Raw genomic sequence first — 17,885 nt, 5'->3', positions numbered from 1 at the left:
GGGATCTGGAGACCTAGCTATCCTGCGAGTCCTCCCCTATCCTGAATGGGTCCTCACAGCTAAGGCCATGCTTCTTCCTTGGCTTTCCCTGGACTGGCTGGGTCAGCCCTTGCTCTTTCCCTCACTCTCCTCTTCCCGTCTCTCTTTCCTTCTGTGGTTCTGGAGGCTGAGCCTAGGATTTCATATTGCTAGGCTAGCACAATCTACTAAGGAACATCCCCCGTGCTTTCTACTTTTCCTGAGATGAGGCTCTCACAAAATTTCCAGACTGGCTTCAAACTTGCTCTGTGGCCCAGGCAGATCTTGAAGTTGTTTCCCCCACCCCCTGCCTTGCTGTGTAGACTAGGTTGGCCGTGAACTCAGGGATCTGCCTGTTTCTGCTTCCTGGGTGCTGGGATTAAAGTCATGGGCCTCTATACCCAGCTCAGTTTTAAAAGTTTCAGTCCTCCTGCCTCCACCTCTCAAGTCACTGAGGTGATGGACCGGCACCACTGGGTCTAGCTCCCTACACTGCTCCCTTCTGGTAAGGAACATCTGGTGTGACCTCAGCTCCCTGCTGCAGTCAGCCCCCAGCCAAAAGAATGAAGGGGGTTTGGGGGTTGGCACCTCTGAACATCTGCCCACCCGCCTCACAATGCCCTGTCCCCACAGCCTGTTCGACATGGGTGGAGAGTACTACTGCTTCGCTTCTGACATCACCTGCTCCTTCCCTGCCAATGGCAAGTTCACAGACGACCAGAAGGCCATCTACGAAGCAGTGCTCAGAAGCTGCAGAACGGTCATGAGCACTATGAAGCCAGGTGAGGGGCAGGAGAGTCAGCTGAGGACCTGGCTGGTAGATGTGGGGAGCATGGGACACAGACCCTGACTGAGGGGCACCCACAGGAAGCAGATCCTGAAGTCTGTTTGCGTCTATTCCACATGCTTGGCCAGTTAGATTCCAGGTGATGTGACATCCCCAGAGCACCCTAAGGACACAGCGTTGACCAGGGGACTGGATCTGGAAGTTCAACCCCTTGTGACCCCGTGTCCTATCCACACAGCCAAAAGAATGAAGGGGGTTTGGGGGTTGGCACCTCTGAACATCTGCCCACCCGTACACATCCCTCCACCCACACTGGTCATTGGAACATCAAAATGTCCCCTGCCTTATCCCAAAACAGAGTTCACCTGAGGACAGGACAGGCCAGCTTTGGATACTGGCATCTGGTTGAACTCCAGAGGAAGCTCTAACCTCACTCAGAGGCCATGACCTTGAGTCATGAAGCAGCTCCTTGGGCTCAGTTTCTGCCTGCATGTGGGGAGACAGCACTTCATAAAATCTAAGCTGAATGTTAGGAAGTACCTGAGACTTCCAAGCTGGAGTTAGCCTCTGTTATGGTCACTGTCCCTGGTGTCCTCTCATCATCCAACCAGCTTCTCCCCACTTCATTGTATGGCTGCCATGTATGGTCTTTCCTGTGCACCTTCATACAGCTCTACCCCATGACATCTCACTGCGTGACAGTTCTCTGTGGGGAAGCAGTGACACCAACTTTATAGCCTTCCTTCTGGGACCTTCAGGTCCTCCTGGTCCTAGTTCAACAACTGGTGGCCCACGGGAGGCCTGATGAGTCTACCTTCCTCCCCAGTGTTGAGATGTGGGATCAGGCACCCACAGCATCAAGCTACAACTCTGGCATTGGCTGTTTCAGCCTGCCTCACCTAGGAGCATCAGGGAGTCTGCCTTTTATAAGTACCTCAGAGGAAAGGGGAGTATTTAGGGCTGTGTAGGGCTCTACTGGATTCTCACTTTGAGCCTACCCTGTGTACATCCTAAATACAGCTTTTTTTTTTTTTTTAAGATTTATTTTTTTATTTATTTTATATATATGAATACACTGTCGCTGTCTTCAGACATTCCAGAAGAGGGCATCAGATCCCATTACAGATGGTTGTGAGCCACCATGTGGTTGCTGGGAATTGAACTCAGGACCTCTGGAAGAGCAGTCAGTTCTCTTGACCACTGAGCCATCTCTCCAGCCCCTAAACACAGCTTTTAAGCGCCAGTCATCCCCAGGCCAGGCCCTCTAGGGACACATGGCTACTAGACACTTCCTAAAAGTCTGTTTGCTGCAGCCAGGCTCTCTCTGGCCATGGGGCAGCTTGCCCTGTCTGTCTCCTACCTGGTGATTCACCCACACCACCCCTGGCATAGATGTCCCACTGAAGCATTGGCCTCTGCTGCCTTTGCCTGTAAGCAGCAGGGTTAGGTCATTGGGTGGTCACAGGCCCAAAGAGATAATGGCCTGCCCAGGCTATCCAGACCCCAGCTTCCTTCTACATGAGGCCCCTGTGAGGACTGAAGGTGAAAACTTGTGGTGCTAACTCAAGGTATTGTGCTACCCAAAGCCTGCTTCCCTGCCCACATCTCATCTCAGAGAAGCAGCTGGCCCTATGACAGTCCAAACTTCTCTGGAGGGGGGATCCCAGACATCTCACCAACACATTGGGGTTCAAGGCACCCAGAATGCAAGCCCCAGCCCAGTGGCATGCTGGTTGCAAGCTGGGCTTTAGCCCTGTGGTTTCCTTGTACCCCAACCAGCAGGGTAGTTCCTCTCCTACTACAGAGTCCACTCTAGGGCAGGCTCTGCCAGCTCTGGTCCTAAGCATCCACACTCTTCTGAAGGGCCAGGGAGCTGGCTGCAGCCATCCAACTCTTCTGTGATCTGGAGGTGCTTTGCGTCTGTGGTGGACCAGGGGAGGCCTGAAAGCTGGATTTTCACAGTATCTCTAAGGACTTAGTGGCCAGACTTGCACAACCCATGGTGCCCTGATTTAAAAAAAAAAAAAAAAAAAAAAAAGGAAAGAAAGAAAAGCAAAAATGATCTTGCTCCCCAGGACTGTAAAAGCCCCAGGATGTGGTGTGACATCCACAGCTTGCACCAGAACTTGGTGGTTCAGCATTTGGCTAAATAGTCCCCTGTGGCCTCATTTCCCATTGTTGGGATGATTTACATTGTGATCTCGGGGCCCTGTTCAGTAGTGGAGGGGCCTCAATATCAGCCATTTTCAGAGCAGCCATTTTGAGAACAGCCCTTCAGTGTGGACTAGCATTCAGGGCTCCCATCAGAGGCCAGGAGCTGCAGGCATCTGTGGTGGCAGGAGGACACCGGAGCCAGGAGTCAACCCTACAGCCCTGCACCCTCACTCAGCATGCAGAACCAGAGCTCGACAGATGGACGAGTCCAGGACAGAAGGTCAATATGCCCTAAAAGGAAGACAAGGAAGATCTGAGAGCAGAGCCTTATGAGGGCATCAGGACTGACTGGCTCACTTGGGCTGTTGCAGGGTGTGGCAGCTCAAAAGGCAACCATGTCTCTCCGGATTAGATAGAGCAGTGCTGGGGCACAGAAGTGTGGCCCTCGCAGCCCCTTGACTCAGAACAGTCCGAGAACGTGGGTTCTTATTTGTGGTAAGGAGCCCTGGAGGGACTTGGAGCTGGAGACTTTCTTTCCTATGTCCCTTTTAAAACTGAAGTCAGGGGACGGTTACCTAAGGGGCACAGTCTTCTGTCTTTACACCACAGGCAAGCATTTTTGCTCGTTCTGCTCATTATTTAAGTGATCGGTATTTCAGAGGATATAGTTTTGGCTGAGAAGTGGGGTAGAAGGTTGTCTGCCGTGATGTGTAACTATGGCCACTCTACCAAGGACTGGGCAGTATCCCCACTGAGGGCTCTCCACTGGGTAGAGCCCCTAGGATGAGCACTGGGGCCTCTGCCAGCCAGTGTCTGACACTAAGCTCAAGCCACTCTGCAGACAGCTATGTCGTGACAGGGCCTGAGCTGGCAGTGGCCCTGTCGTGTCAGGTGGCATCTTCAAACCCCTGCAGGCAGCAGTGAAGTGTGGGTGTTGGGCCAGGAAAGGCTGCTCCCGCTAGTCAGAGCAGAGCCTGCTGCTGCTTAACAGCCCCAAGGCAAACCTGAGCCCAGCCAGCCTCACGTCATGATGAAGCAGTGGTCATCATGGGAGCATGGAGCAGGTCCTTCAGACCCTACCTCCACACAGGAAGGAAGGGCACAGAATTGTCTTCCATATGCCACAGTGGTGGCTGGAGGAGAGGCTAGACCTCAGGAGCATGGACAAAGCAGGGGCAAATTGAAGAGAGGAGTCCCACTTGTGAGCACAGCAGTGTGTCTCCATCTGCTCACCCAGGAGCACCAAGGTTCCGTCCCTCTAAGCTACTGAGTCTTCGCCACAGCAAAGCCTGCTGGCACTGGCTGTCACTACCAGCTCAGCCTACCCCAGTTGTCCACAAAGTGGCCAGGCTTACAAAGCCAAGCCCCACTTGCACTCAGGGAAGCCTTTGGCTGGATACCCACACCCACCTGGCCACCTTTCCTTATAGACGACTTGGGGCAGTCACTAGGCTAGATCATCCAGACTCAGCTCCTGTGGGGACCACATGAGGGGGAGCTGCCCTACAGACCCACTCTTGTCGATGCTGGGCTATTGTAGGCACAGAGCTGGCCTAGGACAGCTCACACTGGGGGGGCTTGAGGCTTCCCTGTGGGAAGGTAGAACAGAGCCCCCAGCTGTTCCATAGATATGACACTCGGAGGGTCTGCAAGGGCAAAGCTGGACTTGTCTGGTCACACAGTGTAGCCCTGGCCTGCAGGGCTCAATGTCCTGTGTTTACAGAGAGCTGCTCAGCAGATGGGGACAGACCACCTCACCATAATAGTGAATTGGCAGTGGCTAAGTCAGCCCCCTGCCCATCTCAGTGGAATTGCCCCTGGTTTGTGGGTTCAGCTCCTGAGCCAAGACAAACGCCCTGCTGAGACTGCCCGGCTGCTTCCTGAGACCTTCCAAAGAAGAATAAATAAAGACAGGCAGGAAATCACACAACGACGCCCAGGGGAAAGGCAGGAACGAGAATGATCAGAACACACTTGGACCAGCAGCTGCAGCCCCGGGGGATTGAAGAATGCAGGCCTTGGCTCCTTGTCCCGAGCCAGGAGGAGGAGCAGGGAGCAGGCTCTGTCACTCAGAGCAAGGGTAGTGTGAGCTTCACCAGGAGGTCACCGGAGAGTCTGCAGGAGTGTGGGCAGGGTGGGCAGGCCATTCCAGCACCTGGGAGAACACTGGTGACTGGTGTCTTCAGGGCCAGCAGCCCATACTGCTGCAGTGCAGACTGCCCACCTTGAGATTAGCGGTGTGGACCACCATACCCAGCTGGCTCCTGAAGTTTCAGTCCTCCTATCAGGCACTGGTGCAGGCACTTCCCAGGAGCCGGCCTTTCTCCTTATCCTGTGCAGTCCCGCTTGAGCTGCTGTTGGTGAGAGCTGCTGTGGTCCTAAATGTGTGTGTGTGTGTGTGTGTGTGTGTGTGTGTGTGTGTGTGTGTGTGTGTGTGTGTAAGGATTGTAGGTGATGAGCAGGTAGGGTAGAGAAGAAAACAGGGCAGTGTCCACAACAGCTGACTCCACATGTCAGAAGTGTTGACCGTTGTATGGGAAGAGAGACAGACTCCCTCCTACCTGGACAGGTAGGGCAAGACAAAGTGGCTAGATTTCCTATTGTTCCTTGTCCTTAGAGATGGCGAGGAATATGGAGATTGTGCCATTAGTGGTACAGGGACCTCGTGTTACCCTGGGGTGCCCTTTGCAGGAGCCAGACCTGGAAGAGCCTCCTGGGGCCCACTGTCCACCGCTCACACACTGGTTGCAGGATGGAGAGCAAGCCCCCTGCTCTCTGCCTATCTCCCAGCACTTGCATGTGCTCTCAGACTGCACAGGCAAGAGCTTCAGGAAGTGTGCGTACGAGAGCCCCGCCTCCGCCTCAGCAGCAGCATCGAGGCGCCTGCAGCCTGGACACATGCTGCTTCCTGCCCCTCTAAGGGGTAAATGAGTCCCCAAGGTCCTGAAGCAGACCCTGCAGGGTGGGCTGGGCTAGAGGCCCTGGGCCTGACGCCAGCTTGGCTTGACATGCAGCTAGCTCACTGCAGCTCCTGGGGCTGCCCTGAGACCTGGGCTGTATGCCTTTGCTCCCACACCCCACAGGCCTGGCTCTCACATCAACCATCCCGTGAGGGCCATTGTCCACATATGAAGTGAACTCTTTGTCTGACCAACTCGCCTGGGGGCAGGCGAGGGAGATCTGCTGCCTTCCTAGCTTGGCTTGGGAGCCCCCCAGGGCTGTCACACTCTGGGCAGGAAGCCTGTGGCTGTGATGGATGCTGCTGAAGCTCTTAGAGGCTTCCCTGGCTCCAGCAGCAGCAGGCGCCAGGCCCACTGGAGTGCTAGTAAGGAAGCCAGGTGGGGCAGGGGGCCAGCAGAAACCATCCTGGAGCCTGGGCACAGGACCCATCACCTCTGGGCTCTTGTCATTATTAGGTGGTGTGGTGCTAACCTCCAGGATAGGCTTCCCACCCTGCACTCTGATCTCAGGAGGGAGTGCAGGTCACTTATGTATTTCTGGTCGGTGAAAAGCCATTGGGCAAGGCTAGTGCTTTGCTTACTCTCCACACATAGTGTCAGACACAGAGCAAGGCTCGAACCAACCCCACCCTCTCAGGACCAGGCTTTGCTGCTGGGCTGTCAAAGATTGGCTTTGGTAGGCCAGGAAGGGACAATCAGGGAGGACTTCCTGGAGAAAGCCTCAACTAGAGGCTCAAGATGAGGAATAGGAGCTTGAAGAGGCATCTCAACCATGGGGCCTCCAGGTGGGAAGATAGGTGAGACCACAGGAGGGATACAAGTTTGTCTGTTGGCCCACCAGTCTCCCCATGCCTCTGAGCTGTACCCAGGGATGTAAACAGTACTGCTGTTTCTAGAAAGCCAGGGTGAGATTTAGTAGCACTAATGGGATGAGGTAGGAGAGCAAGGTAGCACCCCCAATCCATAAAGGGTACTATAATGTCTAGAATGGGCCTGTTGGAACCCAGGGATGCCCCCCCAGCTCAGGACCTGGGCCTTCAAGGTGCCTAAAGGCTGTAAAGGTGGAGGGAGAGCAGGAGTGGTTTGTGCCCAGCCACGGTCTTGCCCAAAGAAGGCAACCTTCACATACTTCAGGGGCCCCGCCCAGCCATGGGTGTCATAACTACCACCCATGTCAAACGCTGAGGCCAAGTTGCTGGAGGTTTAATCACTGTCACAACCTAACCACACAGGCACAAAGAAAGCCCCCACTTACAGCCAAGAGAGTTGTGCTCTGCATCTGAGGATGTGCAAGCAAGGAAGATGGAACCCAGGGGCCCAGGCCCTGTCTGCCAAGTGCCAACACCGACTCCCCCTTAGGAGCCACCATGAAGCATGGGGGTCTACCTGATGCCCCTTCTCAGTTGAGGCTCAGCCAGGCATAAGCCAGGCTCCGAGGCAGACTATTTCCTGGGGCTCTCCTTCCGTTCTTCCCACTCGGGGAAACCGTTCTCTAGGATCCCTGTGCGGGGCTGCCTTGGGGCTGAGTGAGCACAGCTCTTTAGATACTTGTAGGACCTGAACTCAGAGCATATGGACCTGAGGAGCACATGCTCTGCCAAGCCAAGTCCTGGAGCATCACAGGGGACACCACCATTCTGGTGAGAACACCTGAGAAGCAGCTTAGCAGATGTTACCAGGGAGTGTACAGCAGCACTGGGGATGAGGGCTGCCTTCAGAGAGGCAACTTGGATGCTGGGACATCACCACCCCACAAGGATAGCTTAACCAAGGCCAAGGCCCCCTGTAACATGTGCTTCTAGAGCAAACGTCAACCCGGTCTCTGAAGAATCCTCCAGGAGTGGGGCCAGTGGGGAGGGCAGAACTATCCAGGCCTGGCCACTTGGGTCCTAGGAAAGAGCAGCAGCCAGAGGTAGTGGCAAGTGCCCTGGAAACGAGACTGGAGCCAGCTCTCTGGGGCCAGTTTTGTGGCTCTTGGACAGAGGCAGCACCTGTGAGTCAAGGAATCAGGAAAGCATCCTAGGTCACAGCACAAACAGCAGCTGGGTTCCAGTTACCTAACCTCCACTCCTGAGTTCCAGCCACTGGAGAAAGGCCTCATCCACAAGGGTGCAGACTGGGTCAGCCAAGAAGCTATGTATGTCCAGGAGGCCCCAGATGTGAGAAACAGCCCAGGGCTGCCTGGTAGCACATTCTAGACCTAGGAAGGCTAGTCCAGCCGAGACAAGGAACTCCCACCTCTCAACACATACAACTTGGGCCATGCGTCACACAGCACTGTGAAGGAGCCCTGCAGCCACACCACCTGCTCAAGACCCCATACTGTCAGCCTTGCTGGGGACCATCTCTGGTCCTCTGGACAGTGTACTGCTGTGACCTGAGCTCAAGCCTTTGAGTTTAAGACTTCCCTAGCCTAGGGTCTTTGTCTGGTCTCCCTAGAGCAGAGTAGGCGATCTCAATAGTAGGCAGGCAGGGCAGCCCGATACTGCCTGAAGCCCTACAGGGACCTCCCTATTAGTGCAAGCCGTGATTTCTGTTCTTAAGCCTTAGACCCACAGAGCCCATCTGGCCCCTGAAGCTATTGTGCCTGGAAGGTGTCTTAGTTAGGGTTTCTCTGGCTGTGATGAAGCACTATGGCCAACTTGGGGAGAAAGGGTTTATTTGGTTTATAGAGAAGTTTGTTGAGAGAAGCCAAGGCAGGAACCCAGAGGCAGGAACTGATGCAGAGCCCATGGAGGAGCTTGTTTCTTTCTTTTTTTTTTTCCCCCGGAGCTGAGGACTGAACCCAGGGCCTTGCGCTTGCTAGGCAAGCGCTGTACCACTGAGCTAAATCCTCAACCCCTACTGGTTTGTTTCTTACAGCCTGCTTTCTTATGGAACCCAGGACCATCGGCCCAGAGGTGGTCTGGACCCCACCCACAGTGGTCTGGGCCCTCCCCCATCAATCACTAAGAAAATGTCCTATAGGCATGCCTACAGCCAGATCTTATGGAGACATTTTATTGATTAACTGCAGCCTGTGCTAAGTTGGCATACGGCTGGCCGGCACAGGAGACTCCACAGTGACCTTTGCCCCAGAAACATGGGGTAGGGATGAATTTGATTAGTAGCCTGGGCTTAGACATCCAGGCCCACCAGAGGGTGAGGCCATGCCAGCTGTACCTTCACCCAGAAACCTTTGCCCACAGCAGCTTCCCGACTGAGTCAGCCATTCCCGAGTGTGCAGGATGCCTTCTCCCGGGCCCCAGCCCTCTCCTGCCCCACCTCCAACAGCAAAGCCTCAGATGAGTCTCTGAAGCTTCCTTTGAGCCTGAGCCACTCATATCTGCTTTTGAGTGGACAGAACCAGACCCCCTGGCTTTGAGAGGAAGAAACTTGGTCCCCACAGTGTGATGATGCAGTCTCAGGACCCTGAGCTTCAAAGGCAGCCTGGGCTACGGCACTCACCCCTTTGTCTCTGGAGCCCTGGCTTACCACGGCCTCCTTAAACCGCAGGTGTCTGGTGGCCTGATATGCACCGGCTGGCAGACCGCATCCACCTGGAGGAACTGACACGCATTGGCCTCCTGAGTGGCAGCGTGGATGCAATGCTCCAGGTCCACCTGGGAGCAGTATTCATGCCACACGGACTCGGCCACTTTCTGGGCCTAGATGTGCACGACGTGGGAGGCTACCCTGAGGTAGGTGTGCACGGTGGCCTCACTAAGCCTGGCTGGCCCTCACTGGAGTAAAGAGGATTTGTTTGGGGGATTTGGGAGGGGGGAGGTTGCTGGGGATATAATTTCCCTATACACACAATTGGGGTTCTAGACACCACAGGGTGGATCAGTGAGTGAACTTCCCCAGTAGCTGCACAGGCCTCAGGCTTGGAGGCGGGTGCCTCTCCCTACAAGGTCCCAAGACATGTTTTGTGGTAGGATCTGTGCACGGGTTCCCCAGTTAAACCAAACCGTGTATGTCCTTCCCTTAAACTTACCTCAGTCTGCAGAAGCTCAGTAGCAGACCCCTTTCCTACTCCCTTCCAGGCCACTGGAAGGAGAAGGTTTAAAGGGCATCTTTCGACAGGGCTTCCTCTCCCTCTCTTACCATCAGCTCTCAAAGGACCACCCAGTGGGTGCCTGAGGGCTCCTGAGAAGCCCTACTGGGCAGGTGGCTTTAGCCCCTCAGGGCCTGTCCCTGCTGCCCAGGCTGGCCCAGTGCCTACCGTGTAGGGGGCTGATTGTGCAACTGGTGCACGCCCTGGGGCCCACCAGCCAGTTAGCCAAGACTAGACCCAGCCTCTTGGCTGTGGGGTATTTTGAAAGCACTGAGAATGACTTGGGGGGAGGGGGAGATTGCTCAAGAGAAGCATTATTATTCAATTATTTTTTCTCAAGTGTAAACAGTTAAATTTGGAGAAACAAAATCAGTTTTAATTTCCTAATTTCTGTCCATCCTATTGTGTGCAGGGAGCCAAGAGCAGGCCCTTCCAGACATTGTTAGTTGAGGTTCCTTATTCATTAGTCGCCAAAGTCCTTTTTTTCCACCAAAGAAAATTGGCAGCAAACTGTTTTCATCTTTTCCAGTAAGCAGCCTTTGTGCTCGGTCTATTCTTCTGACAGATAAACACTGTGGAAAAAATATGGCTTTTCCTATAAAAGTCATTTGTTTTATTTCAGGCCTACAGACAGACACATCTGGGTCTCTTCTCAGAGTCCAGTACAAGTTGAGGCCGCAATGAGCTCTCTGCCCAGGCAGAGAAGCAGGCCTGGCCACCCCTAGCATAGCTGGTATCCCTGACCAAGAGGAGAGAACCCACACTGTCCCCGTCCTGGGCATGTAGTCACTTGAACTGTCTCACCATCGTCTTCTGCTGTCTGTAACCCCCAACCTAGCAGACCCTTTAGTCCTCACTGCAAACTCTTTACATCATCCCCATCCCAACTGGAATAATGGTCCTAAACTTTCCTGGGTGGCAGGAAGCTGTGCCCTACACACCCATGGAACAGGGTGGAATGAGCCCACTGGGTTTAAGGTCAGTGGCAAAGCACTTAAGTAGCATGCTCAAAACCCTAGTTCCAGCACCAAAACAAACCAAACTAAAAACCCAAGCCTGACCATGACCTGGGTCAGGCCTTGCAGGCTTGCACAGCCGTGGCTTACAAGAGGAACAAACACTTAAGGTGTAGCATGAAGGAAAGGGACAGGAATGAGATGCCTAAGAAGGTACAGGCTCTCAGGGGCAACTGGAAAAGTCTAGAGCAAAAGCCTAGTACAGCAGACAGGAAGCAGGCTCCTGCCTTTGATAGGAGCACCTCTCTCACCTGAGCACAAGCCTGGGGCCTTCTGAAGAGCATCCACCTCCCCCAGAGCCTTCAAGCTTGCTGGCCCAGAAGTGTTACAAGGCACCAGCCAGGGTTCTTTCCAGAGCATGACCCACAAGAAGCATGGTGCTTTGTGTCCTATCACTACTTCCACACCGGGCCATAGTGGCCATCCCTGCCCTCATGAAATCCCAGCCAGCCTTCCTTACTATGCACAGCCTTGGAGGCTGAGCCAGCCTGTTGCTGGTCACCTTACATGAACCCACTAATTGAAGTCTGATGTTGTTGGCCCCCAAACAGTCATAAATGACAGCTCCGTCTCCAGCAGCTGGGGGAGAAGCAGAGCCTAGCAGAAAGCAATGACCACTGTTCCTTCAATGGCCATAGAGCTGTTGCCCAGGTGTAGGCTAAACACAAGCAGGTACTTACAGGCCAGTACTGGTGGTAACAGGCCAGTCCTGATGTCAGCACCTGTCCCTTTCTCTATGGAAAAGATTGACTTCGCCAGGACCAGCCATTTCCACTTGAGTTGCCTTGAAGAGAAGGAAGTTCCTGCAGGTCCTGCAGCCTCCTAAGAGCTTTCCCGGCTTCTGTGGTTTGGCTTCCTACCTGCAGAAGGGCTGGAGCAGCCGACACCCAGCCGGTCGGTGGCCTCCCTGGGCAGCCTGCCCTGCATGTGTGCATTATCAATGTCCTTAGGCTGATCTGAGGGTAGCCAGGGTCAAAATGCCGAATACAGGTGTCTGCAGAAGGCAGAGGGTTTGGGTGGCCCACACTAACAGCATTGGACTGGGCTGGAGCCAATCCTGTCCGGCTGCCTCTCAATAAGGCAGTGACCCTGGTAGCCACCCCTGGGACTATCAGTTAAGTTCCCCCACCTTTCTCCTCTCCACAGGGTGTAGAGCGCATCGATGAACCTGGCTTGCGAAGCCTGCGTACGGCAAGGCACCTGGAGCCAGGCATGGTGCTGACTGTGGAGCCAGGCATCTACTTCATTGACCACCTCCTGGACCAGGCCCTGGCAGACCCGGCCCAAGCCTGCTTCTTTAACCAAGAGGTCCTGCAGCGCTTTCGCAACTTTGGTGGGGTGAGTACCTGGGAGCCCCACGTTCTTATTTCCAGAATGTCCAGCACCGCACAGCTTGTCACCTTTGCCACAGGAAAAGGTGAAAGGACAGCACTGTGTGCTTAAGGCCTGGCCAGCCCCTGTATGTGGGCTGTCACCAAACAGGTGCTTGCCTGTCAATAGGCAGAGACTCTAAGCTTGTACTACAAGCAACAGTCCTTGTCTTCCCCAGAGGCCCCGAGACCAGTCTGTGTTGTCACAAAAGACTAGTCCTATCCCTCGGAAAGCTTCTCCAGGTGGCATGGTCAGGCTGGAGCAGGTTGGCCTCACTAATGTGGCAAATTAAGCCAGTGCTGATAATGGCATCCTGTCTGTCTGGCCCAGGTCCGTATTGAGGAAGACGTTGTCGTGACCGACAGTGGCATGGAGCTGCTGACATGTGTACCCCGGACTGTGGAAGAAATTGAAGCATGCATGGCAGGCTGTGACAAGGCCCTTGCACCGTCTGGCCCAAAATAGAGTCAGCTGGGACACTGGGCCCTGACCTTGTAAGCTTCCTGTAATGTTAGCCTGCCCATGGCACCCCAACAGCAAGATCCTGAAGCTCAAGTTTGATCCTAACAAAACCACCGCTGCTGCGGTTTCTGGGAGAAGCAAGCATTTATTTTATTCATTTATTCACCTGCAAGATCACATCCCTAACCTTGACTTTGCTTAAGAGTGCTGAATGAAGATCCTGTCCCTAAATCATAACTCAATTCTTTTGCTCAAGGAAAATGCACTTGTCTTCTTCCCCAAAAAAAAAAAAAATCAATATGCAAAATGGAATTTGCAATAAAAGCTTTTCTAAAAATGGCCCTTTGTACCCAGCCTCCTCTTTACTCCCTCATAGAAGAGAGCATAGCGCTGTGGCCCAAGATGGCGGCTCACCAAGTGTCAGCCTTGAGTCTGTGCCCAGGAACAGCATGTTAGCACAGGCCCTGTGCCTTCTGTTTCTTCCTTAGACTGGCCTGGGAGAGCCAGGGGAGTCCTCTACCACAAGCTCTCACTGAGCTCCAGGAATTCCCCAAAGTTAGTGCAGTACTGTTACCTGCTGTCAGGATTCCCATACAGACAGGACCCAGAACCACTGGAGCATTCGGTAAGAGGTTCTGGGACCTTCCTCTTATTTTTATACTAGCAGATAGCTAGCACGTGTCAGCAGCACAGCCTAAAGCAACAGCATGGCAAAGGACCTACTTCACAATCTGTCAGTCCCCCATCCTATACAGCCCAGAAGTCTATTGCCCCAATTCCATTAGCTATGCCCATGTGAGCCACCTGTCCTCCTCTCTGCTTAACAGCGTGGATGCTCCTAGATACTTCCTAGCCCCAGAGCTGGCTTATAAACATCTGATAAAGTTCCAGGTTTCTTTACTGGGAAATGAAGAGCAAGTGAGAAAGGTTCCACCAGCATGTGGCTCAATAGGTTCCTTCCTAGCACAGACATGCCTGTTATCCCAGGACGTGGGAGGCTTGGGGAGGAGGAGCAGGAATCCACCATCATCCTTGGCTATACAGAGAATTTACCAGCCTGGGACATGAGACCCTATCTCAGAGGCAGGCCCAAGCAAGTTCCAGGCCAGCTAGGGCTACAAAGAGATACTGTTAGGAAGGAAGGAAGGAAGGAAGGAAGGAAGGACGGACGGACGGACGGACGGACGGACGGACGGGGGGGGAGGAAGGGAGGGAGAACCGACCGTAATAAGAGAAAAAAACCTGGTCCAAGCTAGAGACTTCAAGCAACCACTGAAGGGTTTATTTACTACAAATTGGCTTCTTCCTATGCTATGACAATGACAAAAAGTGCTTATGATGTGGCCACATGAAAATAAAAGCCACCAAAAAACAAATGCCAAAACAAAAAGTCCCAAAACACCATTTATCTCATTTACTTCTTAGGTTTACAACACCCATTTTAGGGTTCTTGCTGGTACAGATGGGCCCATCCCCTCAGCTACCCACCAGAGACACAGCAGTCTGAGTAAACACAGGCTCACTCTAGCCCATGTTCCTGAAGCTGTATCCATTTCCTCCAACCTCCACAGAAGTTTGTATAGCTTCAAAGATGGATTAGAGACTTTCCCAGAAAGTTCTACAGTGCTAAAGCCTCCCCCACACCCTAGAAAGGCCAGTATTAATTGAGTATCTACTTCATGAGATATGAGCACAATCTGACAGGAATGGCCTTGTACTAGACTTGTTTAGACCAAGACTAAACCAAGAAAGGTCTGAAGTGAAAAGCAAGATGTTGCACTCCATGCAGAAAGACTGCCAAATGACCCTGGACTCTGACCTCATAGGTAGCAATGAATATCCTAGTAAGAGCACCAGTGGAAGGGAAGCCCTGGGTCCTGCTAAGACTGAACCCCAGTGAACCAGACTGTCGGGGAGGGCGGCAATGGGGGAGGGTGGGGAGGGAACACCCATAAGGAAGGGGGAGGAAGGGGATGTTTGCCTGGAAACCGGAAAGGGAATAACACTCGAAATGTACATAAGAAATACTCAAGTTAAAAAAAAAAAAAAAAAGAAAGACTGCCAAAGGGAGCAGGGAGAAGGGAGGAGAGCACTAGGGAGCACTGGGAGCAAGAGGGTCTAGAGAGCATGGAACACACTGACCTGGGAAGAACCACAGGCACCGAGTGCATACAGGAAAGGAGGGGGCTCTGAGGGAGGCAGGATTGGCTGCTAGGTCCACTGAGGTAAAACTTGAACTTGGTGCTGTAGAAAAGCACCTGACAACTACTTCAAAGGGAGAGGCTACGAGGGACTGGCTGGGGCAAGGACAGTCTAGGGGTGAGGGTTTTCTTTTTTTTTAAATGCACAAAATAGTTACAAACTCTTCAGACATGTGCAAGCACTTCAAAGAACTGGTCATTCTAAAATATTTTTTATTAAGACCTGATTTTGTCACAAAGTATAAAATTTTCTAATACAAGTTATTAGGAATAAACTAACTAGAGCAGGAGACATAGCTCTGTTGATAGCATGCTCACCTAGCACACACAAAGCCCCAGGTTCGAGCCCCTGTGTTATATAAAAGCAGATGTACATACCTGTAATCCTTTCACTTGAGAGGTAGAGGCAGGAAGGCCAGAAGTTCAAAGTCATAAACTGCATCTCAAGTTGAAGGCCAGCGCTGGCTACAAGACCATCTAACTCAAACTGAAAAACAGACAGTTACAACTAACACAAAGGAGCAGGGCAGAACACACACAGATATCATTACTTTTTCGTTCCCTCCGTTTTTAAGACAGGGTCTCAATGGTACTCGAACTGCCCTCAAACTCAACCTTCATCTCTGTAATGCTGGGGTCACACACATGCACCACCATACTCAGCCACACAAATTCACAACCATGTAACAAATTCAGAAACTAAAAGGACCAGAGAAAAGCACCTAAATGGCCTTTCTCCCCAGAAACACACAATTCAGACTGGTTTCCTAGACTCCCAGCATTTCTGAAATCAGCCAATGCACTTCCAGACCCAGGCATATACCCTACGTAAGTAAAGATGGTGTTCATACTCTAATAGGATACGCCTCAAGTGGAAACCACAGGCTAGGAGCCAGGACACGGGCAGCCCCTTCCATCGTGCCCCCGACACCAGGATGCAGCTTTAAGCTAGACCAAACTGCAACCAACCTAAGCTGCATCCCAAGTTTCCCCGTCCACTCAGGGAAATCCAAACCGGCACAAAGCACCCTGCTGTCTACACTCCAGCCTAGACAGCAGCAAGAGGCACCTTGCAGGCTCTTTGGGGCCAACTACAAGTGAACTTCTTGCTCATGTCCAAGATAAAGAAACCCACAAAGAAAAAGTCATTGTTCCAAAGGTGTTTTTTATTTTTAAATTCGTTGAAAGAAATAAAATTATATTTTAAAAAAATAGAGTAATCTCGAAAACTGAAGGCCAGGAACAAATAGAACAAGTTAGTATTTTTCCTGAGGCAGATCTGATTAGCTGTGGAATGGAATCTTCCCCAGCCTGTTACACAAACAGGCTCTTTCTGATTTCTAAGGCATCAGGGAACACTCTAAAAGCGTTCCATGGGTTGTCCAGGCACGAAACTTCCCTGGAAAGGAGTGGGAGGGGTTAAGAAACATCAAAAGCAGCTGTATCCCTTTCTTATCAAACTGTACATGTTTCTACTTCCATAAATTGAGAACTGTAAAAACTAAATGGGCTCATGACCTGGATTTCAAACACCCAGTCATATTTTAGTTAAATCCTTTCTGAGATTCCAAAGTCACCTGTGACTAAGGCCAGACACAGAGGGCAGCTCCGATCCCTCCTCTACGCTCAGAACTAGTCAAAGGGCAGCCATCTCAGGAGACACACATGGCTAATCCACACTACAGTTTGACTCCTAAGCCACCAACCTGTCTGTCCACCAGGCAGATCAAACTCTAAAGTTCCCCAGTAACAAGACTTTCAAAAGTCACTCTACAATTTCCAAAGCCTTTAGTTTACCCATTTCCCAAACCTAGTTCCCCAACTTTACAGAGAATCTATCGAGCTAAACACCATTCTCACGTGAGTAATATGTGGAACAACTTGGGCTAACAATCTCATTTACAAAGGTAAGAGCAAAGCTGGAATTCACTTATACGTTCTGATTTCGAACACTGAGCACTGACTTCCCCACAGCTTTTTAAAGTCCTAGCACTAGAAACCACAAATTCCACAAGAACATCCATTTGTGAAAGCTGGGGTTCAGAAGTAGGAGTTTCCAAAGTCTGCCTAACCTCAGGTACATACACATTCAAGTGGGACCTAACTGCATCACCAATTAAATTCATTACATAATTATCAATTGGCTGGTGAAGATTAGCTGTATGGGCGTGCCCTTGTTAGCCAAACTATCTCTCAATCTTTATGAGCAGATGGCTATTCCAACCAAGGTAAACTGGTGCTGAGCCCTAATTTCTAAAACCCCACTCATTTCTTAGCTCCTGAAGAACAATTTTGGCTCCTGTCTTCAGCTCTGCTGAGCTCCAGGGCCCTGACAGCTTCTGCCCAGAACAGTCAGCAACTTCCTGCCTTGCTAGGTAGCAATCTGAGTGACACTGGGGTTACCAAGTCCTAGTTGGAAACAGGGCCAGAAATGACCATATTCAAACAAGATTCCCAGAAACCCAACCTTTGATCACACAAGACCCGTGTTTAGTGACCATCTCAGGAACCAACAGACTGGCTCTGGAACTGTGCGCAAACCATGAGTTACCAGGCGGTCTAAGAACAACACTGCTAAGTGCAGACCCTACTAACACCCAGCTCTTCCGTTTCACAACAAAGAGTCACTATCCTGAGTTTTACCAGCATTCTCTCTCTAAAATAATTTACACAGAACAGAAAAGCAAACTAATGGAAGCAACAGCACATGAAGGCCAGGAGAACAGCCCACTATGCTAGAGAAAATTCCCCAAAGAAAGAAAATAGACTGAGGAAATAAATTAAAGATTCAAATCTCATACTTTCAAGTTTTCTTTGACTAGTCTTTTGAGAGATGGCATGAAGTTAAATCATTTTCCTAATAATCGTTTAGTTGAGATC

General features: G+C 51.8%; 1 protein-coding gene across 1 annotated transcript in view; it reads left to right on the top strand.

The window, feature by feature from the left end:
• Positions 1–13,143, top strand: part of Pepd (peptidase D) — a 132,988-nt gene extending 119,845 nt beyond the window's left edge. The window contains exons 12-15 of the mRNA XM_032893865.1: positions 652–800; positions 9,415–9,599; positions 12,118–12,309; positions 12,673–13,143. Of these exons, the coding sequence (XP_032749756.1) occupies positions 652–800; positions 9,415–9,599; positions 12,118–12,309; positions 12,673–12,807 (661 nt within the window). The 3' untranslated portion in view covers positions 12,808–13,143. The remainder of the gene's footprint in view (positions 1–651; positions 801–9,414; positions 9,600–12,117; positions 12,310–12,672) is intronic.
• The last annotated feature ends 4,742 nt before the right edge of the window (positions 13,144–17,885 follow it).

Source organism: Rattus rattus, chromosome 2 (genome assembly GCF_011064425.1).
Source record: "Rattus rattus isolate New Zealand chromosome 2, Rrattus_CSIRO_v1, whole genome shotgun sequence".
Taxonomy (NCBI): domain Eukaryota; kingdom Metazoa; phylum Chordata; class Mammalia; order Rodentia; family Muridae; genus Rattus; species Rattus rattus.
Note: the sequence above shows the minus strand (reverse complement) of the source record. Positions and strands in the feature narration are given on the sequence as shown.